The following is a 27,817-nucleotide window of genomic DNA, read 5'->3' as shown; positions in this document are numbered from 1 at the left end:
AGAGGACGTGATAAAATATTCTGTATGGGAGGCATTTGAGGGGGAAAGATGGATGGGCATGACAGAGCTGTTGGAGCACTGACAAGGAATACAAAGATGTAGGGAACTGAGTGATCAAAACAAGAAAGATAATTCATTAACTTTGGAGCAGGGGGAGGGGGAAACATAAGAAAGGAAACATATGTATGACATGGCTCTGAAGTGAACATTTATAGAATCATATAATGTAAACACTTATTACTAAGTAAATGAAAACCAATGAATGAATAGAAAGACAGAATTGTATAAGAGAAAGTAAAAATATTAAATACACATCTGTTATGACAGGAAGTTGATAGATAATGTTTAAAATTATAAGTTAAGACATATTGGTGTTTATAATAATGGAGAAAACCAGTTTAAAATGTCAGTCTCTGTGGGGGGCTTTTAGTGCTGGGATGGGTGAGGCAATGGTGGCTGACTTTCTTCTTAGTCTGTTGATATACTCCATGCTACTACTGGATTTTTTTTAAAGTGTACTGCTTTGATAATAAAAACCTTGGCCCTAAAGCATTACAAGGCTCCCAGGAATATCCAATTATCAACTTAAAAAAGATAAGTCTCTCCTCATCAGTTATAAGTCAAGCAATGGAAATGCTTTCAAATGATTCAAAGCGCATTTTTGCATGCTCATTCCTAGACATGTGTTATTTCACAACTGCAAGGTGGAACTTATTTTATTATTATTTTATGTTTCTAAAATAGTTTTTTTCTGTTTTGTGTTTTATAAATATACAGGTATGTACTTTTAAAAAAGACTTTTAATTTTTTTAGAAAGAGAGAAAGGAACGGAGAGGGAGAGAGAGAGAGAAACATGGATGTGAGAGAGAAACAATGAATCATCTGCCTCCTGCATGCCTCCTGCTGGGGATGGAACCCACAATCTGGGCATTTGCCCTGACCAGGAATCCACTGGCAACCTTTTGGTACATGGGACAAGGCTCATTCAACTGAGCCACACTGGCTGGGGCAAGTGTGTGCATTTAAGATTTATTCACATAATACAATAGGAAACCCTACTACGACCATTTGAGTGGATAAGAATCTCATTCTATCATTTACTGGCTACACAGTCTTGGCAAACCTTACCTCTATGAACTTCAGTTTCCTTATTCTGTAAATCTAGAGTTTATTATGAGAATTCAACATGTAATGCAGGTGCACCATAAATTACTGTGCTTGTTACTATGCTTCCTGCCATGGATTATAAGGGCACTCAATTTTTTTGAGCTCCTTGGAAACAAGAACTGTTTCATATGGCTTTATATCTCAAGCTCAGTAAACAGTTTTTAAAACAAGGAATTATTGATCAGACAGAACTTACGGTCTGTTTTACAATTTGTCATTTTTCTACTGAGTTTTCTTAAATGAGGGCAAAAAATATTTAATTTTTATTTAATGCATTTACATTTAATAGAAGCATAAATGACAATATCCTTTACCCCTTATTTTATATTGTAAAACAGAGGACTGGAATTGAGAATATTTTCCTCATCAGACAAAATAACAATATTTCAAAAGTAAAGTTAAAAGCTAATGACAATTTTTCCAAGGCATTCACTGGACATATACGCAGGCTAGGGGGAAATCAACCTATATTTCCTACTGCCTTAAATGTCAGAAAGAGCACTAAAGAGGAAAAAAAAGCTACAAGGGAGAAGGGGAGGCCCTGAACCTAGATAGGTAGAAGCTGTAAACTATTTCCCTGCCTTGGTGCTACTGGAGACTGTGTGTGAGTGTGTGAGTGTGAGTGTGAGTGTGTGTGTGTGTGTGTGTGTGTGTGTGTGTGTGTATCTGTGGCTGTATGTGTAGAATTCAACTTCTCTCAGTTCTTCCATCCTTGAGTTAAATACTTTATGGAGAACTGGGGAGGGGCACTTTTAAATATTGGGACCAATTTAAATATTGGGAACACTGAAACTATGATATACATAGGAAAAACTGGAAGGAGTTAGATTTAGTGGCTAATTAGGCTTCACTGAGTAACAGAAAGTCTACAACCAGGAAATGCTTAGTTCCTGGCACTCAGCTGCCCTTCGATGGTCTCTGAATTGTAATCGCTCAGATAGCAACTAGGCTGAGATTTACCTGCCGTCATCTATGGAAAGAAAAGGCTTAATGCTTAAAATTACTATAGCAACCATCATGGCAGGCATAGGTTTAACATAGTTATACAATCAGTTTTAACATATTTATGCAGTAAGTATCATAACAATTGATGACAGTAAGATATTACCAAAAAATCTGACTAGTTAATAGAGGGTAAGGTCTTAAACTTTTAAAATACTTTTGAAGTAATGTTTTGAAATATCAAACAAAAAGAACTGAACACAAACTTTTATAGTTTGGAAGTTTTTCAGAGGTTAATTAATGCAACCCTCCCAGTAACCAGCTCTCACTGCTCAACCACAGGAATATCCTGCATGCTCCTTGTAAAGCATGAATGTAGCCAAGCCTAGGAGAATATTGACACTTAGGTCTTTTATAAACCTGTACCCCGAGGCCCCAATAGAAGGTCAGCTTGTACAGTGGAAACTGACTCAGAATCAGAACCCCTGGCTGCAAGTCCATGTTGGAACCTTAAATGGTTCTGTGACCCTAAGCAATCCACTCTATGTCTGTTGACTTTTCAGTGAATAAGAAAACACTCAACTTAACCTCATGGGAGATAATTGGGATGATTAACGGAGGCACTATATGTGCAAGGCCTTTTGGAAGAACAGGAAATACGACAAAAATGTGAAGCATATTAAAATAAATAATAAGAAAGTCAAGCATCTCTTTGACCCCCAGACTTCCCACATGAGCACTTCTCCAGAGACAAACAAGGTTAACAGTTTCTTATATTTTCTTCCTGATCGATCCAGTCATGTGTGTGTGCTTCTGCTCAAACAGCCCTGCAGTTTGAGCACTTACAGTGCACCTTGTTATTTCATTCACATAGACACATATCTTAGAGCTCTATCCTGATTAGCAGTAGAAATGCTCCTCTCTCTTTCTCTAAAGAATAGTTTATTGACTATTAGAGAGAGCAAGGAAGAAGGAAAGAGAGAGAGAGAGAGAGAGAGAGAGAGAGAGAGAGAGAGAGAGAGAGATGAGAGCGTGACATTGATCAGCTGCCTCCTGCACACCCCTTACTGGGGATTGAGCCTGAAACCCAGGCATGTGCCCTGACAGGAATGGAACCAGCAACTTTTCCATGCCCAGGGTGATGCCCAAACAACTAAGCCACACAGGTCAGGGCTACCACTCTCTTTTTTAAAATCAGTTTCATTTTGTTTGAATGACTTGGCTGTCATTCTTAAAGCAGTCCCCGTTTACAGGCATTTTAGGTTCCCTAGTCTTTTTCTTTTCCAGACTGAGGTGCCATAAATATCCCTGTATGTTTGGCTAGACTATCGTAGCACTGACATTTTAAATACCTAGGAGACTTGTAACACTATGATTCTCTCTTTTGTACAATTCTGTATAAGTCTGGCATATTTTGGACTCTAGGCAAAAAAATATTTAATGTTCCATGGGTGCTTTCAATAAGATCATGTCTATTAAAACACAGTTCAAGGGTCCTGATGACAGGATTATAATTTCACACATAAAAAGAATAAAGCATTAAAAAGAGCAATGTCATTCAGTCTTCACTGTTCTAAAAAATAGTAAGAACAAACATTAGCAGAGTGCTCAATGGCTCATTAGACTTTTGACGAATACTGATTTTTTAAAAGTCTCTGATTTAGTACTTAGCAGCATCATAAATTCATGAAATCTTAAAATGAAAAGGAGCCTTAAATTCTAATCGAATCACCTTTCCAAAGCTGTAAATACTTTGAAAGACTCTCCCCATGATCATAAGTTGGATCAAAGGGAAAACACATTTTATAACTAAGCTTGTACAATAAATAGGCAGTCAAGCTCAAAGCAACAACAGTGTTGTCAGAAAGGAAGCAGATAGCTGATCAAATGGACCGGAATCTGGGACAAACCTGTAGGAGCTGGTGAACTCGTAATCCAGAATCCCATTGGCTGTTATCAGGCCGCTCTGCGCGTCAATCTGGAACACCTGTGCTTGCTTGCCAGCAAGAAGGGAATACTCAATGAGGCCATGCAACCCGCTGTCCAGGTCAGCAGCAAAAACCTGCGAGGAAGCAACTCTTGCATTAGATAAGGATTTCATCTGCAACAGGGGTTAAGTCCGTTATTCAGAGAAATGCATTATGACAGGATTATAGACGGTCAAATACATTTAAAAAAACAACCATCAAAGCAACACTAACAAACTTTACAATAAAGTGAATAATGGGTTAGTCCGTGTTCTCATTCAAAGGATTTCCAGGTAACTTTCAGTAGAGTCTCATATGTTTAAAGCTACAATTTTAGGCAAGAGGAAAATATAGTTGAAAAAGTATCTAATTTGCTTGAATAGAAAGCTTCTAGCACTGTGTATGGATTCAGGCTGGCCCCAGAAAAGGAAGGGAATAATAGAGGAAACCTATACACAGTGACTGGTAATCTGTCATTTGCTTTTTTATTTCTTGCTTAAAGTGTTGCCTGAAAAGGAATCCATATGTGGATTTTTCATATTACATTGAGAGTCTCTGTTTTAAAGGATCTTTAAATAGATGAAACAAAGTCTAGATTTAGTGCTAACAAAATCCCCCCTGATCATTTAGGTGACAAATTATCAAAGTAGTGCTAAGGACGAAAGTTTTGCATCGACCTCCATGGAGAGATGTTTAGTCTGCATTACATTTTGACCCCAAAACCATTAGTGAATTCAAAGTCTTGTTTATTAACAAGTTGGCAGATGAATTTAAAAATGTTTAAACTTATTTTTACTCTCTATGCCCATCGTCTTCTCACTCTTGGGTGATTGCACTGATGTCCTGGTGGGTTTTTGCTTCTACTTCTCAAACTTATCAGCCTTCACACACTGCTGCCAGAGTTCTCAGGGGACCCTGAGTGGCCCAAGTTTGGGTGCCCAGGACATGATCAGAAAGACACACGGCCTGCTCTTTGGTACAGCAAGACAGCAATACACACTTCTATTCAGAATCAACAGGAAGAGAAACTCGTCTGTATTTGAGCAGAAGAAAGTCTATCATGTCTCCAAGGCCATACAATGAAAACTGTTCCAGAGTAGGTAGGTCTCCCAGGAGGTATATCTGTTAGGGTTTTAGGATGCCAGCAATACATATGCATATGGCTAACTTCCCTGGGGGAAAATGCATCAGAAAAATAGAGCCCAGGTAAAGTGTAAGAACCAGGACAACTGTGGGGCTTAGCTTCTTTGAGTTGTTACCATCCAGCTAAATCAGCTCTAATTTATCTCCGTCCTGGTGTCCTGCCACTCAAGATTCAATTTCCAGGGAGAGAAAGTCTCTCTAAGACTGAGGCAAGGTGGGGCGGGGGGCACATCACTACCTTGGTTGACAGTTCCACCTACACTGCATCGCACAGAGCAGGGTCAGCTCCTAAACGAAATCTGCAGGTTTGTAACCAAAAGGAGGGCACGTGGACAGGGTGGTGGTGAAAAGCAGGAAGTAACTACCACAAGTAGTATGAACCCCAGAGAGTTTGACATTTCTGTTTATCTCAGCAAGACATAGGAAAATGGCAGCTCTAGCTTCCTGGAGACAAGTGATCTAAAAATTTAAAGAATAAAGTTCCCCGAATCCGTCCCTGATTCCATCTTCTGGAACTTCCACATAGCATAAAGCATTGATAGGCTTGGCTGTCCCATCTGGCATACGTGGGCTGTAAAGGTGTCTCCGCCTTCATGTATTCCACCCTGAGCAGCCTGGCATGTGCGACAAAGCAGTACAATGCAGTGGCACCTGTCAACCCTCCCATACAGGCATCACTGGGCAGGGGTGATAAAGAATGGAAAAGCTGCCCTGGCCAGTGTGGCTCATATGGTTAGTATCATTCTGTGCACCAAAAAGTTTGCCAGTTTGATTCCTAGTCAGGGCACATGCCCAGGTTGCTGACAAGAGGGGGGGTGGGGAGGGTGCAGGAGGCAGAAGATCTATGTTTTTCACTCACATTGATGTTTCTCTCTCTCCCTTTCTCTAAAATATATTTTTTTAAAAATTGGAAAAGCTAATGCCCTCGTCTTTTTTTTTTAAGTCTGTTGAGACAAGTCCAGTTTTATTTTTCAATATGTCTTTATTGATTTTAGAGAGAGGAAGGGAGATAGAGATAGAAACATCGATGAGAGAGAAACATTGATCAGCTGCCCCCTACATGCCCCCTTCTGGGGATCAAGGCTGCAACCCAGACATGAGTCCTGACTGGGAATCAAACCAGTGACCTCTTAATTCATGGGTCAACACTCAACCACTGAGCAACACTGGCTGGGCTTGTCCAGGTTTTTAAAGACCAAGCATCAATTCAACGGTGAGGGGAAAGGTAGAAGTGGATACTACTCCTGAACAGGTAGAGAGACTACCAAGGATAGTGGGATTTAGAGCCTGAACCTCACTGCCTGATGGACAGATTCTCTCTCAGGGCTGGGAGCATGGGGGTAGGCCTAAAAACAGCGGGTCTGTTCATTTCATGAATGAAACATCTGCAACTCTCAAACATGGGCAGCTTGTCCATGTGTCTGTGCTTCAATTCATGCTTCTCTGGCTTCAGCAAATGCCTAAATGCCCTTTAGACCTGGTACAAATATAATTCTTCTTCGAAACCCTGTGCTTTTCACCAGGAGGAGTTTGTATCTCCTCTTTAACTATATATATATATATATATATATATATATATATATATATATATATATATATATAAAATTGATTTCAGAGAGAAAGGGAGAGAGAGAAATATCAATGATGAGAGAGGATCATTGATCAGCTGCCTCCTGCATGCCCTACACTGGGGATTGAGCCTGCAACTCAGGCATGTGCCCTAATCGGGAATCGAACAGTGACCTCATGGTTCATAGGTCAATGCTCAACCACTGAGCCATGCTGACCAGGCTATGGTTTCTCTTTTCTCTCATGACATTAAATGCACACTTCATTATAACATTAATTATATGCATTTAAATTATATACTTACAGTTCTGATTTCCCCACTAAATTGTATGCATTTATGAGTTTAATTTCTGTGCCCCTATAGAGTCCCTGCTAGTGTTCAGCAGAGTGCGCAGATGGACACAAATTGAACACTAAATAAACAGAGGAAGAAGAGTGAACTCCGAAACTCCAAATTCATCCACCAAACATTGTAGGTGCCTTGAAAACATTTAAATTTTAACTTATGTGCTGGAAAAAGGCCTATTTTGATGTACATTGATTCATGATAATCCACACACACATGCACAAAAATCTGTTACCTGTATGATAGGAGCATTGTGAAACTGGCCTTCAGGCACTGATACTTGGTAAATGCTTTGCCCAAAGCATGGGAAATTATCATTCACATCTTGTATCAAGACGACTACTTTGCTGTAGGCTCTATGCCCACTGCTTTCAGCTAAAACGATGAGTTGTACTTCATTTCTGACTTCAAAATCAAGAAACCTGGGTTCTTTCACAGTGAGGTCTCCTATTTTTATTCCCAGGGAGAAAACAAAATAAAAGAAGTTGATGTTGTAGTTATTATTTAAAAAGTCCCAAATCATCTTTGCCTTATGTGCTCATATGCTCACCTGGCCCTTTTCAAAGCCCCATGTTGGCTGGCCTCCCTCCTCTATTGACTGGGGTCATTGTGAAAAAGGTTGAGAGCATGCAGATGTTTGCAAGGTTCAAACATGTAAGAGGGAAAGAAACTGTAAAATATCTGAACTCTTGAAGCTATCTCTTAAATCCTCTTTCTCCATAATTGGTCCATCACCATGCCTGGGAAATCTACCTTCCAGATATTTCTTGAATCTACCTCTCTCCATCTTCACTGCTGCTGCTCTCCTCCATCCACTGGCATTTCCCATCTTGTCCCCTGAATTAATCACTTAACTGAATCCTATATAATAAAATCCTACTATGCGAATCAACCAAATGGCAGAACAATCCGTCACTATGACGTGCACTGACCACCAGGGGCAGATGTTCAATGCAGGAGCTTCCCCCTGGTGGTCAGTGCTTTCCCACAGGGGGAGAGCCGCTCAGCCAGAAGCCAGGCTCACGGCTGGCGAGTGCAGCAGTGGTGGTGGAAGCCTCTCCCACCTCCACTGCAGGCGGGCAGTAAGGAGCAAGGGGTCCCAGACTGGGAGAGGGATGTCTGCCAGCAGGCTTAGGCCTGATCCCCCCAGGCAGATATCCCGCAGAGTCCCGGACTGCGAGAGGGTGCAGGCCGGGCTGAGGGACCCCCCCCCCCAGTGCACGATTTTTGTGCACCAGGCCTCTAGTCCTATCTAATAAAGACAGAATATGCAAATTTTCCATCACTCTGCAACAAAGATGGTGGTGCCCACAACCAATAAAGAGCGAATTGACGCAACAAAAATGGTGGCGGCCGGGCCAGGATGTAGGTGTTCTGCTCCGCCCTGGCCACTCCGGGGCTCTGGGCAGCACGTGCAGAGCGGCCGGGGTGGGGCGGGGCGCCTGCTATGAGGGGCGGGGAGGTGGAGGTAGCTCAGGAGGGTAGCAGGGCTGGAGTGAAGGCAGAAGGCGGCAGCCAGAGCAAAGGCCCGGGTCACAGGTGCCAGAGGGAAGCTGGTGCCGGCAACCAGGGTAAGGAAGGCCTATTCTTGCACGAATCTTTGTGCATTGGGCCTCTAGTTAAATAATAAAAAAAAGACATTGTCATTGTCCTGTGTAAAACCCTGCAATGGCTTTCCATGGTGATTATGATCAATTTCAGCATTTTTAACTTCCAAAGGACCTCTCCCACCTCAGAAATCTCATCATGTCCTTCTCCACCTGTCTCTGCTCTGGTCATAACACTCATAAGTATTGTTTCTCAAATGCTCATTTCAGAGTTGCCATGTATGCTTTTCCATCTGCCTCAAATGGTCCCCAGTCCTGTGCTTCCTCAGAGATCTTTCCAGACCACCCATCCCCATACCATCACTGTCAGCCCCCAACGGACTCTGACAAACACATGCTGTACTTTGTTCATCTGCTTCAGTCTAGTTACTCCTCAGGATTTAGGGCTCTGCAAGATGAGGAAGACTACCTGCCTCTTACACCGTCATATCCCCAATACCCAGCTTGAAGTCTGGCTTACGGAAAGCACCAGTAACATTTGTCACACCCTTGTATGAAAAACATAACCAGGCTAGGGAAAGTAGCTCTGGGGGGTTATGCCATGTTCAAGTTCCTCCCTCAAATTAGGAAAATTCCTCCCCTGATATAATTTCTTTCTTTGGTTTCTACTCTATCTTTTCCTCCCCGCTTCAACTAAATTGCTTACTGAATTTAATATTATTATTATTTTTTTTATTATGATGATTTACTTGGTTCTCACTGTCAGAGGTTCCATCAAATGGGGATTTGCTGAATGAGCATTGACTTGGAGTTCGAGGAACCTGAAACCAAGCGTAGATCCTAGACCTGGATGCTTAATTTAGGCAAGTTACCTGGTTCCGCCACCACTAACTCTGTGGCCTGGAGTCAGTTACTCAGGTTCTCCAGAGCCGAGTCTCCCCTTCTGTAAAATGGGGATACAAGCAATGACTCCACAGGATAGCTGTGAGAAGTCACACAGTGCATACTTAGAATGTTTCTGTGTAGTCAGATGGTGTAGATCCCAGTGTTGTACCCACATCTCTCTTCCCCTTCATCACTAGATAGAGATTTAATATCTTTACAAGGTCTGAATTTAGAAAGAGAAAATTAAGTAGCCTCAGACTGTTAGAAAAATTCTATCTCTGGTGAAACAGCCTGCTTCTGGAAGCCACAGTTCTTAGTGCTCTATCTAAACCCGTTTCCTAGGTAACCATCCTAACCCAAGAAATATGGTAACTTTGATATTGAGTATTTTGGAGGGGATTTTATAACTTCTATTCTGTTATTAAGAGAAATTAAATATTTATATTCTATATGAAGAACTCACTATATTACCAAATTTAAAATTTTATAAAATCACTTTCATTTATTATCATCAGATTTAGTTACCAATTCAGATCGAAAGGCAAATTACTTTTATAAACCACAGTCTGATGTTACCAACACCCCTGACAAAATTTAGAACAGCTTTAACTCTGGCAGCTGGAGAATCATTAAGGTGCATTTTGATGAGCAGGGAATGAAGGAAGCTGGTCTTTAGAAAACTTCATGGAACAAGGGAGGAGCCCCCCCACCCCCAAATGGCAGAGGAGCCCCAGTCTGAGGTGGGTGCAAAGGTCTCATCTGGAGCTCTGTCTCCTCCGAGCAGGGCACTCAGCTTGCTATCATGTGCTGTTACCACTAGGAAAGGAGAAACACAATGGAAATGCAACACTAAATTGCCAGTGTCACTGAGCAGAAAGTGTGCCAATTATAGTGCAGATCAAAGTGGGGATTTAATAAAAGGCTTGTGTTTGGGCTTTGATAATTGGAATTTTGAACTTGGAATGGTTCTGCAGCTCTAATGCTTTCCTTGCTTGATTTTTATTTTTGGCATAATAATTGGCATATGCTGTGAAAGTTATGCAAGTGGAAAAGACAATAACCAGTCTGTGAGATAATTCACGGCTGGCGCACCTACCAGATCCACATTTTGCCTTGGATGATACATGCATATTTTTCTCAGAGACAGCAAGGGTTTTCTGTCACTGGTGAGATGAAAGTACTCCTGGGTTCTGTCTACTAGTAATAGGATGGGCAGGAGTCCAGGTTTTCCTTAGGGGAAGGGCCTCACAACACCAACTTCATGTTCATTCTCATATGTTAGAGTGCCAGTTACACAATAACTTGAGAATGAAACTGCAGGAATATTTTCCTTCTGATATATGTACATATATAGCTTTTGTCCAAGTTATAAAATACATATAAAAATGAGATTATGAGTCTTCAAATGCAAAGTGTTTGATAGCACACTCAGGTTACTTCAGTCAATTATAAATGGTGCACATGCATATCGTATATACAACCAGAGTGTGATAAATATTTATGTTATCCCCAAGCTTTTAAACTCTCTCCCATTAAAGCTATACCCCTGAAACATTGAAAGTTTGATCATTTTTGTTTTATGTCAATCTACCAAGTAATGAAATGAATACTACCATCTGTTATTGACATACACAATGTTAGTCAAACTCCCAAATTCCTGCTGGTTTGGACAGTGAGTAGTAGATGTTTTTAAGCTAAAGTGACAAGAAGTCTGGATATAAAAGTAAACCTTTGGTTTGTGACTATGGACACAGGGCAAACTCTGGCAAGGATGGACAGAAAATGCAGTGCTCACCAGAGATCCATCTAATCATAACTTATTTAGACAATAACTAATAAAATGGTTTCTCCCATTTTACCATTAAGAGAAGTGACCACAAAGTTTAATGATTATGTGACAAAAGTAGCATAAAAGATAAATTTAATATCACACTTAATGATTTTAAAAAATGTTTCCTGGCAGCAATATGATAAAATATATATTGAAATTATCTTCATGATATAAAAAAACTAAAATGCTTGATAAATTGTGTGTGTGTGCATTGAAATGCATTACTGAGTTGATACAGTAGTAGAGCACAAAACAACAACCCACAAACTCATAGACACAGACAACAGTCTGGTGGTGGACAGAGGGGAGGGAGGTGATAAAAGAAGACCTGACTTGGGGTGGTGAACATGCAATACAATATACAGATGATGTATTTATAGTATTGTATACCTGAAACCTATATAATTTTATTAACCAATGTCACCCCAATAAATTCAATAAAAAATAAAATACAAACCATAAGTAAAGAAAGAAAGTGAAAACAGTAACCCAGGAAGGTAAGCAAGCACTAAAATCCCATTTATGTTAAAAGGATTTCTAACACAACTTCCTTCTTTGAGATTAATCTCTGATAGCTGCACCGACTGTAGAGATACAAGGGAAGAAGCCTGAACTCACAAAAGGTGAAAAGTCTAATAGAAAAATCAGAATAAAGCTATAAACCCAAAGGCTCCTAATGTTATCAATGTTTTATATATATGTTAAAAGTGGATGCACAGAAACTTGCTTTTCTTGACTTTGTGTTGACTGGAAGGGAGGGGGGAAAAGTGTCAGCCAATACTTCATTGATAATGCTTCCAATGGCTCTTTGCCTGTACTACCCTTTAACCAAACGATGGGGTGAAGAGATGAAGATTCTTAGCAGACTACCTCAGAAAGCTCCTGACTAAAGGCTGTGTGGATCAAAAAGTCATACCACTACCCTGGACAAGAAAGCATTTACTTAAGAAATTACCCTCTCTCAATTCTTCCCATGTGCATGTATTACAGATTAAATAAGGCAGTTGTATGGTAATATAGAAATTATTTAAAACATACTTCTTGAGGGTTGACAATGAAGTTGTAGATACATATCTACTACATAGTTGTTAGTCAAAAAAGTATGTTTTAAATAATCAATTGGTATTCGTTTAAAACACAATAATGGTCTTGTTAAAGCTAAATTTAATACATGCTGTATTTGGAAGTAATTTCTTTACCACGATATAGAAACCTTTCCAGCTGTCCTCTCTTGTTGCATCATTGACATTCAGTGGCAAATTGGAAGAATCTGATGATAATTCCCTAAGGCTAGACATGTGTGCTTATTTTCAATTCAATGTAAATATCAATGATCTTCTACTATATCTCCAATTCTCCCACATAGATGAGTTAATTATGAGTAGAAACCAATTTATCTAAAAAATTCAAAGAATAGGAAATGTAAAGAATAAAATTCTTAGCAGGAACATGTGAACAAGTAAATAGTTCTTGATTTCTCACAATTTCTGATCTGCTACCATAAAAAACTTTCTTATTTACCTTTTAAATTATTTACCTATAACAATTTCTACCTTTCCAAATTTGTTTCCTTTTGAGAAGTATTTATTACTAGTAACATTACATAATGCAGGAAATAAAGTTGTTATTGGGGAGAGAAGACCTACCTGAGTTGGAACACAGGGAAAAAACTCCATCTTCATTTCCACTAAAAATTGAATATTTAATGCTATCTTGAATTGACTCAGAAGCAAAAGCTTTTACAGTCACGATAGAAGTACCTATAAAATTGAGGTAAAAAAAAAGAATTTTAGGAAAAGAAAATTTCAGGGAAAAACCAGAACACTGGGTACTTATTATTTGCCTCCTACATTTTCATGTGTTCATTCATTCAATGATTACTTATTGAGTGTCTTCAATAAGCCAATCCGATGCTAGTTGCTGGGGAGCTAGTGACAAGCAAAATAGAAAAGATCTCTATCCTTATGGTGGTTATTAACTGATGAGGACACAGACAACAAGCCAGAAAACAAATATATAATCAAGGTAGATTTCATATGTGCTAAGTTCCTTGGAAAGAAATAAACAAGATTATACGATAGAAAACACTTCTGTGGAGGGGGAGGCAGATACTCTCTTTTGGAGAGGCCTCAGAGGTGTGACCTTGTAGTTGACCCTTGAAGCATGAGAAGCCATAGAAAGAGCTGGAAGTAAAGGATTCCAGGAGAAGAACAGCAATTACAAAAACCCTAGGCTGGGAAAGGGCTCAGTTTGATGAAGCACAGTGAGTAGGGGAAAAGGTGGAAGGTAAAGATAGCATCTAGATAGGCAGGGATCATATTTTAATCTAAGTACAGTGGGAAATCATGGAAGCATTGTAAGGAATGAAGTAAAATAATCTGATTTACTTTTAAAATATATCATTCTGAATGCTGTGTGGAGAACAAAGAGGGGTAAGAATAGAGCAGAGAGATCAATTAAGGTAATACTGTAATAGCCCAAGCAAGAGACAACAACCTAGGATTGTGGGAGAAGAGATGGAAAAAACGAGAGATTAAAGACATATTTTGATGCACTTCATTGAACATTAAGTGGAATGTGGGAAAGGAGGTAACAGGAGTATAAATATTAGAAATCTTCCCTCAACCAGTTTCCACTACAGTTTTAGATAAAAGCAACCCAATTAGAGGGTAACCGAGTTCTTAACTGCGTAATATCAATTCATTGGAGAATTGCTAAAGTACTGCAGGAGTAGTTAAAAGAGAACTTAGAGGGGGAAAAATCCCCACAGAAATGGAGTTAGGTGTAGGGATTAGAGAGGAAAGAAGGAAGCCATTTCGGGTTATAGGAAACAGACTGACTACCAGCATGGAAGAAGAAATAGCAAGGACTGATAATGGCAATGTGATAATTGGTGTGATTAGAACTGGGACTTCACTGTAAGGGTTCCCAAGAATCCATTTGGGCCCCAAGTTAGCTTTGTTGCAGCTCACCTGTTTGCTTCCTGTCTTACTTGTCCATTTGTCTCCCTCATATAATTATCTATATAACTAATATATATATTTAATCCTCACTGGAGGATATGCTTAATTGTTTGTTGTTCCTTTTTGAGAGACTGAGGAAGGGAGAAAGAGAGAGAGAGGTGTATGTGAGAGAAACATAAACTGATGAACAAAAATAGATCCAGAGACAGAGAAGCATTGATCAGACCATCAAACCTCAGAGGGAAGGTAGGGGAGGGGTAAGTGATCAACCAAAGGATTTGTATGCATGCATATAAGCATAACCAATGGGCACAGACACTAGGGGGCGTGAGGGCATGTCCTGGGGCATGGTGATGGCCGGGAGAGGTCAATGGGGGGAAAAGGAGAGGGGCATGGTGATGGCCGGGAGAGGTCAATGGGGGGAAAAGGAGACATATGTAATGCTATATGTAATACTTTGAACAATAAAGAATTAAAACACACAAAGATATATTTAAAAAGTTCATGTCTTTGTAAACAGTAAATGCTTAGTAAGTATGGGGGAAATGGAGTTATTAGAGAAGAAAGAGAGAGGAACTAAGGGAAAGGGGTGGTCATTAAAGTGTTCTAGCCTGAGAGGTTAGAAAAATGCTTCTCTGCCTATGGGACCCTTCTAAACAATAACAATTATTATTTTTAAATCACTCAATGCTGTAATACCACATCTGATAATGGAAATTGCAGTAGTTAAGAAAACAAAAACAAAAACACCTATTCAAGATCTCTGCTGGGCATCTTCATTCAATCTTTCTCTGAAGGCTCAGGGAACAGGCTTGAAACCCCTCATGCTGGAGGTCATGGTAAAAATGATCCCTAAACTAAGCCAAATGGGTATATTCTAGATACTTAAAGTGTTTCATTAAAAAGAAAAGAAGAAAGAAAAGCTGGAATGGACAATATTTTCCCCAGGAGCCTTTTCAACACTTAATATAAAAAAATGCAACGAGTGCTATAAATATTAAAAGAAACAGTATGTGATATTGTCTGCAAAACTGAAAATTCAGTGAAAAAGGTATAAACAGAATTTGTAATGGAGATAGCATAGCAACACCAAAACTAGATCCATTATTCTCTTTAAAAACATTACGCTGAACATAAACTGTGACAAAGTTTAAAAATCATGTATCTGATTTCCAAATAGTTGGTCTTTTCAAGGCAGTTATGAAATCATTTAGTGACAAAGTAAAGGATTTTAATCAATCATGGTGGAATCAAGTTACCACACATGTTGAGAACTCTTTCAAATTTCATTATTATCTGATGCTTATTTTGATACATTTCAGGGGACTGTATTATAAATATAAAAATGTCTTACAGTTTGGTAGGAATATGCCTTCACAGTAGGGCAGTATGTTTTATCTTCAGTGCTCACTCACAGTTCTGTGCTTCCTGATACAATTTGTTTTTTAAACACAGGAAATTTTATTTCAAGTGGCTTGTCATCTATTCTTAAGAATGGCAGTCAGAAGAAAAACAGGCAAGATGTACAATCTTGCTGACGGCCTTTTCTTCACGGGCTAGGATGCTTATTATATGCCCAATTACAAAAGAAAACACAGAGATCACTTTCATGTAAAAGAGCAAAGATGAGTACGGAATTGCAAATAAGAATCACACATGGCCTCTCCCATGAAGGGAACTGATCCTGGTATTATTGCAAATAAAATGCTCATAATATCAATGAAATGGTATTTCTTTCAACAATACCTCAAACTAGATGTTAAGTCAGCAAAGAGCTGCAAATATTTATATACTTTCTCCCTCTGACAAAATTTACATCTGAGAGAGCCTGAAAAAAAAAAAAAAGGAAATAACTAAAGAGCCATCCATCCTTCTTGGTCTTGGCTTACTATGCATATTTTTTTAAATTATTTTTTTAAACTTTTAAAAAATATTTTTATTGATTTCAGAGAGGAAACGAGAGGGAGAGATAGGAACATCAATGATGAAAGAGAATCATTGATCGGCTGCCTCCTGCACGCCCACTACTGGGGATCGAGCCCGCAACCCAGGCATATGCCCTTGACTGGAATCGAACCTGAGACCCTTCAGTATGCAGGCCGACGCTCAATCCACTGAGCCAAACCAGCTAGGGCTAAACTTCATTTTTATTGCTGACACTATTACAGATGCCCTCATTCCCACCACCTTAGCCTGCCACCAACTATGCACATTTTATTGTTAAAATTTTTAAATGTTTTTATTGATTTCAGTTAGCGAAAAGGAGAGGGAGAGAGAGATGGAGACATCAATGATGAGAGAGAATCACTGATCAGCTGGCTCCTCTATGTCCCCCATTGGGGATCAAGCCTGCAACCTGGCATGTGTTCTGACGGAATCAAACTGTGACCTCCTGGTTTGTGAGTCAACACTCAACCATTGAGCCACACCGGCTGGGCACTATGCACATTTTAAATAAAAGTCTGTCTGTCTTCAGGCACCAAGAGGAAACTTACAACTAGTTCTCATTTCAAATCAAGATAGAAATGGTAAAATATAAAAACCAACATGGTATCTTCAGTTTCTATGAGGTAAGTAAAACACAGAAGACTTTTTTTTTTTATATTTTCAGGCTTTATGAATTTCACTTCATGTCTAACATTGCATCGAAAAGGATGATACATTTAATGTTCTTGGCTTTTTTCTTCTATTAATGCTAGATGACTATAAAAATCATAATCATAGAAACACTTAGGTAAAATAATTACAAAAACATTTTATTATGAATTGTCCTTAGTGAATAATTCCAGAGTTTTATTTTTGGTATTTCTAAGCAATGCAAGCATATTTTAAAATTGATGGTTAATTTGAGAGAAACAGATTTTTCAAACATTTGGATGATTTTGAATTATCTATTATCTTTTAAATGTCCAGCCACCGAAATGTTAAACATATTTCAATCACTTAAGAAGGAAAGTTGGGAGTGACATTTAGCAAGATGCTTAAATAGAAAGACCTAGAACTCATCCCCCATAGAGACACTGACTTAACAACAATAATATATGATCCCACTTGTCTTTGCCCAGCGCCATGGCTTTATTCAGGTGCTGGTCATGTGTATTGCCACAGTCCCTTCCTAACTTATCTCTCTCCCCTTCCACCACCCTTCACAAGGACTTCAAAGTCATCTTCTACAATATAAAATTTGTTTTGTCACTTTTTTGCTATGTAAAGGCCATCAATGTCTCTCCATTCCAGCTCGTTACTGAAAAGCTCATGAGAGCCTCTGTCCAGATGGTTTGCTGCTCCTAATGGTAAACCCACCTCGCTCTTGAGTCCCCACACCTCTGTGTGAGCCATTTCCCCTGCCTAGAACTAAGTATCTGCCTGACCTTCTCTGTGCCTGGTTTTATTCTCATTTGGGCATATGGCTTTTGATACTTCAAAGTATAATGATTAAATGGTGAAATTATTTCAACAAATATTTGGTGAACACCTCATCATAGCAAGACTTTTCTGGCTCTGACATCCACAGTGGGGAACTTCTCCCAGCTCCTTCTGGCTGCACATTCATCTCCATGTCTTCCGCTTACAACTGTTGGTAATCATGATGGCAAAGTGCCTTAAGCACTCATTTAATCATCAAAACTGTCTTGTTATAGAATAGTTGAAGAGATGTTCAAGGCCCTTTCCAGGACAGACCCTTTGTTTCCTATATTATTTAAAAAATGAATATTGAGTGAACACTATCGAGTATACAGTCAACATTAATAAGAAGTATGATGGGAAAGGATATAAAAATGAGGCGCATCTCAAGAACAGAGGTCAGAGAATCCTTTAAGAGTTAAAAATGAATGAAGCAGAGTTACAGCTTTGCACACAACAATTTAAGATGTGCAAAGAAAATTTTGTTTTTAAAATGTTTATGATTGATCTAATATTCTTTATCAACCCCACCCTGACGGACAAGAGTAAAAAACCTGATCGTCTTACATGCCCTATTTAGGGTCATCTTGGTCTCTTTCCCTTAAGCAGCACTTTCGGGTAGCAATGTATTGTGAGAACATGTTCATCTTTGAGATTCCCTCCCTCTTGTCAACATGTTCAGGCTCAGCACTCCACGCTGCTGACCTGGCCCTGCCACAGCTGGTTTTGATACTGCAGACCCTCTGGAGGGTCATCCAACCCTACAGACCTGAGTATAGGCTCATTTCATCCTTTGCGACAGTGGCCCCATGGCAGGTATGCTGGCCTATACTCTGTGTTAATCTGTGTTCACAAGTAGAAATGCTGGGACCGTGAGACAGATGTCTTCTAGGCCTTGCCAGAGCCAAACAGGGATGGGGCACTCACTTGTACCTTCTCTTTCCCTAAATGTGTTGCCCATTTTACTCTGCTGCCGCTTGTCCCGTGTTAGCATCAGAAGCAGTGTCCTCCCAGAGTCGCACAGTATCTTCTGCTTTCGTTTTTCGTTGTCTATCTCAATGGCCACCTTCAGGATTCTAGCTTCAGGAAAGTGAGGGGCCAGGATGCTCCTGCTACTCGTTTTCTATACCTTTGCGCCCTTGCCCTACTCACACTCCCCAGCAACTAGATGAGATGGGTTTTCCTTTCTTTCCCTGTGGCAGACTTCCTTATGAACTATCTTTGTTTGTCAAAGGCAGAATATTTTTTTTTGCATTTTTGCTGTAATTATCCTAAAGCTATACAAAACAAGTGGACACCTTTGCAGAGTAGGTGGGAGGTCTTATGCACAGACAACAATAGAGAAAAGGGTGGAAATATAGTTCAAAAATACTAACCATAAAAGAACAAAGTTGGAGAAAAATAAAGGACAAAAATATTAACCCACAGATAACACAACTTTAAGACTTACTATAAAGCCATGTTAATCAAGACAGTGTGGCATTGGGAAAAGAATAGACAAATAGATCGATGGAGCAGACAGAGAGCCCAGAAACAGACCCATATACATAGTCAACTGCTCTCTGACAAAGGAGCAAAGGCAGTACAATGAAGCAAAGATAGTCCTTTCAACAAATGGCGCTGGAACAACTGAGCATTTACATGCAAATATAAAGTAAAATAAATCTAAACACCTACTTTATACCCTTCACAAAAATTAACTCAAAATGTATCATAAGTCTAAATGTAAAACAAAAAACTATAAAACTCCTACAAGATAATATAGGAGAAAACCTAGATAACCTTGGGTTTAGTGATCCTTTTTTTTAGATAAATACTAAAGGCACAATCCATTAAAGAAATAATTGATAAGCTGGATTTCATTAAAATTTAAAACTTCTGCTTTGAGAAAGACACTGTCAAGAGAATGAGAAGTCAAGCCACAGATTGGGAGAAAACATTTACAAAAGATAAAGGACTGGTATCTAAAATATACAAAGAACTCTTATAATTCACCGTGAAAACAAACTAAAAAACGGGCAAAGGCCTAAAAAGACACCTCATTAAAGAAGATATACGGAGGAAAATAATGTGAATAGATCCCCCCACATCAATATGTCATTAGGGACATGCAAATTAAAACAACAATTAGATATTACTACACGCTTATTGGAATTGGCAATATCCAGAATGCTGCCAACATCAAACTCTGACAAGGATGTGGAACAAGAAGAATTGTCCTTCACTGTGGTAGGAATGTATAATGGTACAGCCACTTTGGAAGACAGTTTGGCAGTTTCTTTAAAATACTAAACATACTCTTACCGTAAAAGCCAGCAATCACACTCTTTGGAATTTACCCAAAGGAGTTGAAAACTTATGTCTATACAAAAACCTGTATGTGGATATTTTTATAGTTGCTATTTTTATAATAGCTTTATTCATAATTGCCCAAACTTAGAAGTAGCCAAGCTGTCCTTCAGTAGATGAATGGATAAATTGTGCTACACCCAGACAATGATATATTATTCAGTGCTATCAAGCCATGAAAAGACATAGAGGAACCTTAAATGCATATTACTAAGTGAAGGAAAATCTGAAAAGACTGAATACTGGATGAATTCAACTATATGACACGCGAAAAAGGCAAAATTATGGAGACAGAATAAAAAGATCAGTAGTTGCCAGGGTTAGGAGCAAAAGTGGGGGAGGGATGAATAGGCAGAGCATGGAGGTTTTTTAAGGGCAGTGAAACTACTCTATGATATCATAATGATGGATCCATGTCATGATACATTTGTCCAAACCACAGAACGCATAACACAAATGGTGAACCCTAATGCAAACTATGGAGTTCTGATGATTATGATGTGTCCACGTAGGTTCATTGGCTATAGCAAATGTACCCCTCGGGTGCAGGATGTTGGTAACGGTGGAGGCTATGCATGTGTAGTGGCAGAGGATGTATGGGAAATCTCTGCAGCTTTCTCTCAATTTTGTCATGAACCTAAATTCTCTGGAAAAATAGTCTCCAAAAATATATTAACCCTGTTACATATAAAGAAAACATAAAGAAACAGAATCACTCCCAGGGCAGAAGCCTTGACTAAGTGTTAAGAGACTTAAAGGGAAAAATGTGTAAATCCAAAGGAAGTTGATGAGCGATGAAAGTCCAGATGGTCATGACAACATCACAAAATCCCACTAGGTATTGCTGTGTGCATTCTTCATGAGGAAAGAGTAACATCGGCTGATGTCATTCAATACGTGAATCACATCCTGCTCAAACTGTTAGGATTAGTGAGCAACTCTCGGATTACAATTTGGCTTCTTTTTTCTTAGAGAGAGCTGGTCATCCTGACATGACCACTGTAATTCACATGGTTCTTAATGTGAATAAAAAAATGTGAGCTCTGATTTATATATGTCTCTTTCATATATAAGTCTCAGCCTGGGGAAAGAACTCCCTGATTTAATAAAATGAGGTATTGAGCCTATACAGCTGAGGCCCAGAGGTGGTACTGGGGTTAATTCACAAAGATGAAAACTGTCTTGTGAGTGTTTGTCCTCTGAGAAAACATGACCTTGCCTAAGGCCTTTCTCCTTCTGTCTCCTCCAGAGCTATCTTAGAGTCAGAGATAAGGTAATGAAATCCAATATCATTGTAAATGGCTAAGTCAGTTAGATGCTACTCATTCTATTGAATTCCATTCCAAATACGAGACTGGCCTTAAATAATGAAGTAGGAATGACAGATAATGTGGTGTGTTTTTTTCCTTTTTTCATTATCATAAAAATTTCTATTTTGGGCCTTACGTATATTTAGAAATTTCATTCACTAATGTAAAAAGTTGTAATAATAATGATGGCTTCCATGACAATTCTTTTGAGGAATAATATACTTAATGCCTATTGCTCTACCAAATTTATACTGGGTGTGAATGTTCTCTAGCAGTGGTTGGAGACCCTCGTAAGTGAAGGGTAAATGAACAAACTAGAAAAGGGAAAATTATAGCAAGTAAAACCCAAAGTCCTCCCAATGCCTAGTCCTGTGACCTCATCTCCTATGATTCTACCCCTTGCTTATTGCTCTGCAATCACGCAGTCCTCTTTGCTGTTCTTTGAACAAACAAAGCTTTTCCTTTTTTCTGAAACACTTTGTCCCCAAATATAGGAATGCCTACCTCCTTTCTTTAAGTCTTTGCCCAAATGTCACTTGCTCAATGATGCCTGATCTTACCTGCTATTTAAAATCACAATTTGTCTCTCTCCTCCAGCACTCCCTACTTCCTCCAACCCTGCTCTTTCTTTATTCAATAGCTCTTACCACCACCTAACATATACTATACTTTAGATATTTATTATGTTGATTGATACTGTCTATCTCTGCTAGAATGTAAGCTTCATAAGGACAAGCAGCTTTGTCTTTCAGTTCACTAACATATCCCAATGGAAAAGAACCTGGCACATAGTATTTCCCAAAAAATGTGTTGAAGGAGCAAATAAAATATCTGAAGAGTGATGTGTACAGCAGTGGAGTGCTCCAGAGGACAGAAATGGGATTTATGGATAGACACAAAGGAGGCAGATCTGGGTTCAATATATGAAGGACTTTCCAAATGAGGGGGCTTTCCAACTTTGTCATGCAACAAATCACCTGCAGAGCTTGTTAAAAACAACAAGGTATAAGTGAACTGGAGGTCACGGTTCAATTCCTGGTCAGGGCACATGCCCGGGTTGTGGGCTCGATGCCCAGTGGGGGGCGTGCAGAAGGCAGCTGACCAATGATTTTCTCTCATCATTGATGTTTCTATCTCTCTCCCCCTCTCCCTTCCTCTCTGAAATATATATATATATCACAACAGGGTCTGGACCCCAGACTTAAGCAGAACCTGGAAGAGCTGGGAAGCAGAACCTGCAGCAGAGGGAGGGCATTTCATAGATCACTGGTTTTATAATCAAGTTTAAGAACCACTGTCCTAAACTCTCAATCACTGAAATATTCAAGTAAAGACAAAGACCACCACGTATCAAAGATGTTTAGGGAGAAATGTTTATATCTGCGCTCCAGACAAAGACTGGGCTTGATTGTACGATTTTATCAGATTAGTTTCAAGATTGATTAAGATATTGCATTTTGTGCTATATTATTTAGAACATGTTAATTTACTTTCCATCAGACTCTGCTATAAGGTTGGTATTTATGCATTTTAAGAGGAATAGGAATATAGCTGTAAGAAGAATTAACACTTAACACCTTTGTGGAAGTCTCATTATACATATATAGGTTGGAAATTTCTGACTTACTTTGTAAGGAAGCCATTATTATTTCATTTAATGAAGATAATTGGCAATACTCTTAATTGTGTTAAGAATCAATAACAGGACTTCTGAGTAAGCAACTCATAATCCAAAAGAGGGTGGAAGTCAGGTTAATAATCTGCAACTGAGAACAACCCTAATTTGATATTCAATATTAAACTGAATAGTCTCTTTTCACTCATGAAGCAGTATATAATGTGTAAAATATATTTTCACTATGAAATGAATAAATCATTTCAGAAAAATGGCAGGTTGCCTTTTAAATAGTGATTTAGCAGGTGTAAAGTGAAATTAAATCATAATAAAACGACAAACAAAAACATGACATTAGCAAGCACACAACATGCATCAGACCTTTAGCAACCACACTCCTCTCCCAAACCCGGGAGGTCCTTAGCTTTGCCCTCTGGTGGATAAAAGGATCAGAATATTCATTACTCTCTTCTCTAGTTAGATATGATTTCCTAGATTGAATTTCTTTTAATTCACAACTCTCTACAAAGAAGTTTTATTTTTTTCTTTTGTTTAGAAAGCTATTTTAAATTAATCTGTTTGGTAGGGTTTTTTTTTTAAATATTTTCCATAATGGCATAAATGTGTGTGGAAATTATTGTAAAACAATTAGCTTTATGAGGAAAATAGTCACATGTGTATCTTACTGTATTTGAGTATATTTTTCTGATATATTTTGGATGAAAATGAGCATACCAAGTATTTTGCTTGCCCAGCTGGTGTTGCTCAGTGGTTGAGCATCGGCCCATGAACTCTGAGGTCATAGTTCGATTCCCGGTCAGGACACATGGCCAGGCTGTGGGCTCAATCCCCAGTGTGGGGCATGCAGGAGGCAGCCGATCAGTGATTCTCTTTCATTATTGATATTTCTATTTCTCTCTCCTTCTCCCTTCCTCTCTCTGAAGTCAATAAAAATATTTTTAAAAAAGAATTGGTTAGATTAAAAAATTTATAAATCTACAATAGCACTCTTATTGTGTGATCCTTAGTTTTAAGCATTTTGCCAAAATAAGTACAAAATACAAAAAACAAACAAACAAACAAACAAAAAAACCTCAAAGGACACTTACCTGCCTCACAATTTTCAGTCACAATCCCTTTATACAGACGGTGGCTGAAGGACATCTTTACATCCTCTCCTTCCAGGTGAACGATCAAGAGACCACTGGTTGTTCTAGCTGGGACCCCTTGGTCCATAACTTTAAGCCGCAGCCAGATCGGAAAATATTCTGATGATGGATTTTGCTGAAGTTGAATCTCTCCTGTATATTTATTAATAGAAAACATTGACTGGGTCTCTGCAAAACTAAAAATGACAGTTCCATTGGGCCCCAAGTCTGGATCACTGGCTCTCAGAATGGCAGTCGTCTGGTTTACAGGTGACTGAGGGGAAAGAAAAATATCTAAGGGGTTCTGTTCCCAAAGTGGATCATTGTCATTAACATCAGTGACATGCACTTTTATCATTACTGTGGTGCTTCTTGAGCCCTGGACGCTACAGTCTCTGGCCACAGCCCAAAATGTATGTTGAGATCTGGCTTCTCGGTCGAGGGCGTGGCCAGTTCTCAAAGTGCCTTCCACAGGATCGATGGTGAAGGCACCAGCAGCCTCATCTGTCAGGAAATACTCAGTTTGCCCATTCAGGCCTTCATCCTTGTCCACAGCGGACAGCACAAGAACCACTGTTCCTACGTCAGCATCTTCTCGCACGAAGGACTGATACTGAAGCATGGGAAAGGAAGGGCTGTGGTCATTGTCATCCAAGACTCTAACTTGCAACTGCACCAGAGAGCTCCTCGGGGGGTCCCCCAGATCAGAGCACAGGATGACAAGGGCAAAATTGTTGACTTGCTCTCGGTCCAAAGCACGAGTGGTTGAGAGTTCTCCTGACGTTTCATTAATAGAAAAGTACTCATCAGTATTTCCATCTATTAAAGAAAACAAATTCAAAGTTCACTTGAGTTGGAAAAAAGTAGCAGCCCTTGGCTAGCAATATACACATATATACAGTATATTCAGATTTGTTCACTCAATAAATATTTATTTCCTGATTGCTACATTATAGTGCTTTTGTAAGTACTGAGACTATAACAGTGAACATGAATAATAAAGTCCCTGCCCTCATGAAGCTTCTATTATTGGAGATAAACAAATTATATAATTCAATAAATAATTAGAACACTTGCTTTAACTGATTTGTATGATTTTTTGTATATGTGCATGTAGAACTTTTATATTCATATATTTTTCCTTTTGAGGGGATTAAAATGTATGTTTTCTTTGAAATAAAACAACAGTTGGCAGGGATAAGAAACAGGATATAATGTCCATTTTTATATACCAATCAAAGATTAACAGATTGACAAGCCCTGGCCAGGTAGCTCTGTTGGTTAGAGCATTGTCCCAATATGCTAAGAGGTTGTGGGTTTGATCCTCCATCAGGATACATACAAGAATTAACCAAATAATGTATAAATAAGTGGAACAAATCTATCTCTCTCTTTCTCTTTCTCTCTCTCTCTCTCTCTCTCTCTCTCTCTCTCTCACACACACAAATTTTAAAAAAAGAAATGCAAAAAATTTTACAAATTGATAACAGTAATTTTCCCAAACATTACTCACTACAGATTATATGCCATTTATACAACAGCAATAGTTCTACTTTTCCATGGCACCTTGTGCATGAATCATAACACTTCTGTTAGTGGAACACTTGTCTATTTCTTCCATAGCATAAGCAAGGGGGATGTTTTATTCATCTCTGCATCCTTCAAAAAAATATTTCCTTTACTACTGTCCCTGGTACTAAGTGGAATGTAAGTTAAAGCTGAGCACAGGACAAAAAGCTTTCAAAGATATTTGAAAGTTACCCTGAGCATTAGTCAGGAAAAATGTGGTTCAATGACTTGCTGGCCATATTCTTGAATGGTGTGCCAATTTTTGGTTGAGGGGCATATTCTTGGATGAGGCACACTATTCCCAATAGTGTGGGAAGTTATATGCCCAGAGGCATATGGAGAAGAAGTGGATGGGCATTCAGAGAACACAACAGCCAGAGGTAGTGCCGGAGGCTGAGGAGAAGGGACTTGCATTTGTATTTATTCACAAGACATGGTTAATTTGTACCAAATATAGGGCTGACCAGACAGACTACATTTCTGTGGGATTTGTGGTTAATAAAGCAATTCACTCACTCAGCAAACATTTAAGGAACACCTGTCATGTACCAAGGATGTGCTGGATGCTGGAATAGCAGGAGATTAGGACATGATCCCAGCCTCCAAGAGTTTATAGTTCAGGAGCAAAGGTGGGTCAGGACTTGGACATTAAAGTGTGGTGTGAAAATCATACACACAGGGCACTAGGAAGCACAGAGGTAGGGTACACAGTCCTGCGTTAGGATGTTCAGGATATGCTTATTTGAAAGTGACATTAAAACTAACTCCTAAAGGGGAGGAAGACAGGATGCAAATTTCAAATACAGGGAAGAGGAGGAGGAAGAGGGAAGAGCGTGTGTGAAGTCCCAGGAGTAGGAGGAATTAATGGTTACAAATGTTTTAGTGAACACGTGGTCCCCTGGGTATTTAAATATCAGTGGTATGGAGAGGGTTGGCAGTGGATTTCAGAGGTAAGCAGGAGGTCTAATCATGAAGTGCTCTGTGTACACTGATGAAGGGCCTATACTTTATCTTAAAGTCCATGGGGAGTCCTTGAAGGATTGCAGCAGGAAAGTGTTACGAATCACATTTCTGTTTTAGAAAGAATATTGGGCATCAGTGTCAAAGCTTGAATGGAATACAGGAGGTTCAGCGATTACTATGGTAATCTACTTGAGCAATGAGGAGGTTCTGAAATCATATGTGTAGAGAGGAAGTGAACATATTCCAAAAATATTAAGGAGGAAAAAATAAGGAGTAAGGAAGAATTCGTGATAGGCTTAGGTGAAAGACAAGTGTTTAGACCAGTTCTCTTTAAAGTGAGGCCTGAGTGCTCCCAGGCTTATATGAAGCTTTCCAAGGAGTACCTAGGAACAGGTGGTTTTAAGGTGATTTCCAGAAGCTCAGTTTACATGTTCTCATTCCTAAAATTGTTCTGCCTAAGAAATCACCTAGGATCATGTGGGTTTGCCTTTCCCGCATTTATTCTTGCAATCACCCTTCTTTCGGATTATAAAAGAAAGGCTCACTTCTCACCCATCCTAACCTGACCAAGATGTACCACCCCAGAATGTAAAACTTCCTGCCAAGCAAAGGGGCATTTCCAATATTGGCGTTCAGTGTTGAAACAGTGACTGACTTTCATGCCTGGGGAATACATCCTTTCATAGTTGGGCGGGATCTTTGCGATGAACTCAATTGTAGGACCTATTCAAGTTTCTAAGTCGTAAAATAAAAATAAAGATCAGTCATTGATATAGGGTTATATTTCAGAAACATTACTGTTCTACCAATAATCCTTCTTCCATGTAAAAAAATGTGAACAAGCATTTTCAGTGCTTACATGTGTAACAAGATTCTTTTAAGGGCAAGTTGAGCAAAAACAGTTGATGACCACCAGCAGAGATTGTAGGAGAAGCCAGACCATAATGGGGGGATAAGAAGGAAGTGCTGCTAAGTTTTTTTTTGGACACTTTGATAATGTGATGCTCTTGTATACGATTTGGGTCCTTGAGGCTGCCAGGAAAAACTGAAACAATTTGAAATGGGAGGAAGAAGGGTAAGTGGATATCCTGGGTTAAG

The 27,817-nt window shown here is 39.1% G+C and overlaps 1 protein-coding gene across 1 annotated transcript in view; it reads right to left on the bottom strand.

Annotated features, from left to right (window-relative positions):
• Positions 1-27,817, bottom strand: part of DCHS2 (dachsous cadherin-related 2) — a gene marked incomplete at both ends in the record, with an annotated part of 195,288 nt that overhangs the window by 11,110 nt on the left and 156,361 nt on the right. The window contains 4 exons of the mRNA XM_079773298.1: positions 4,020-4,171; positions 7,370-7,581; positions 13,044-13,157; positions 24,149-25,006. Of these exons, the coding sequence (XP_079629424.1) occupies positions 4,020-4,171; positions 7,370-7,581; positions 13,044-13,157; positions 24,149-25,006 (1,336 nt within the window). The remainder of the gene's footprint in view (positions 1-4,019; positions 4,172-7,369; positions 7,582-13,043; positions 13,158-24,148; positions 25,007-27,817) is intronic.

Source organism: Cnephaeus nilssonii (genome assembly GCF_951640355.1).
Source record: "Cnephaeus nilssonii genome assembly, chromosome: 5".
Classification (NCBI taxonomy): domain Eukaryota; kingdom Metazoa; phylum Chordata; class Mammalia; order Chiroptera; family Vespertilionidae; genus Cnephaeus; species Cnephaeus nilssonii.
The sequence above is the reverse complement of the archived record's forward strand: the minus strand, read 5'-3'. Positions and strand labels throughout refer to the sequence as shown.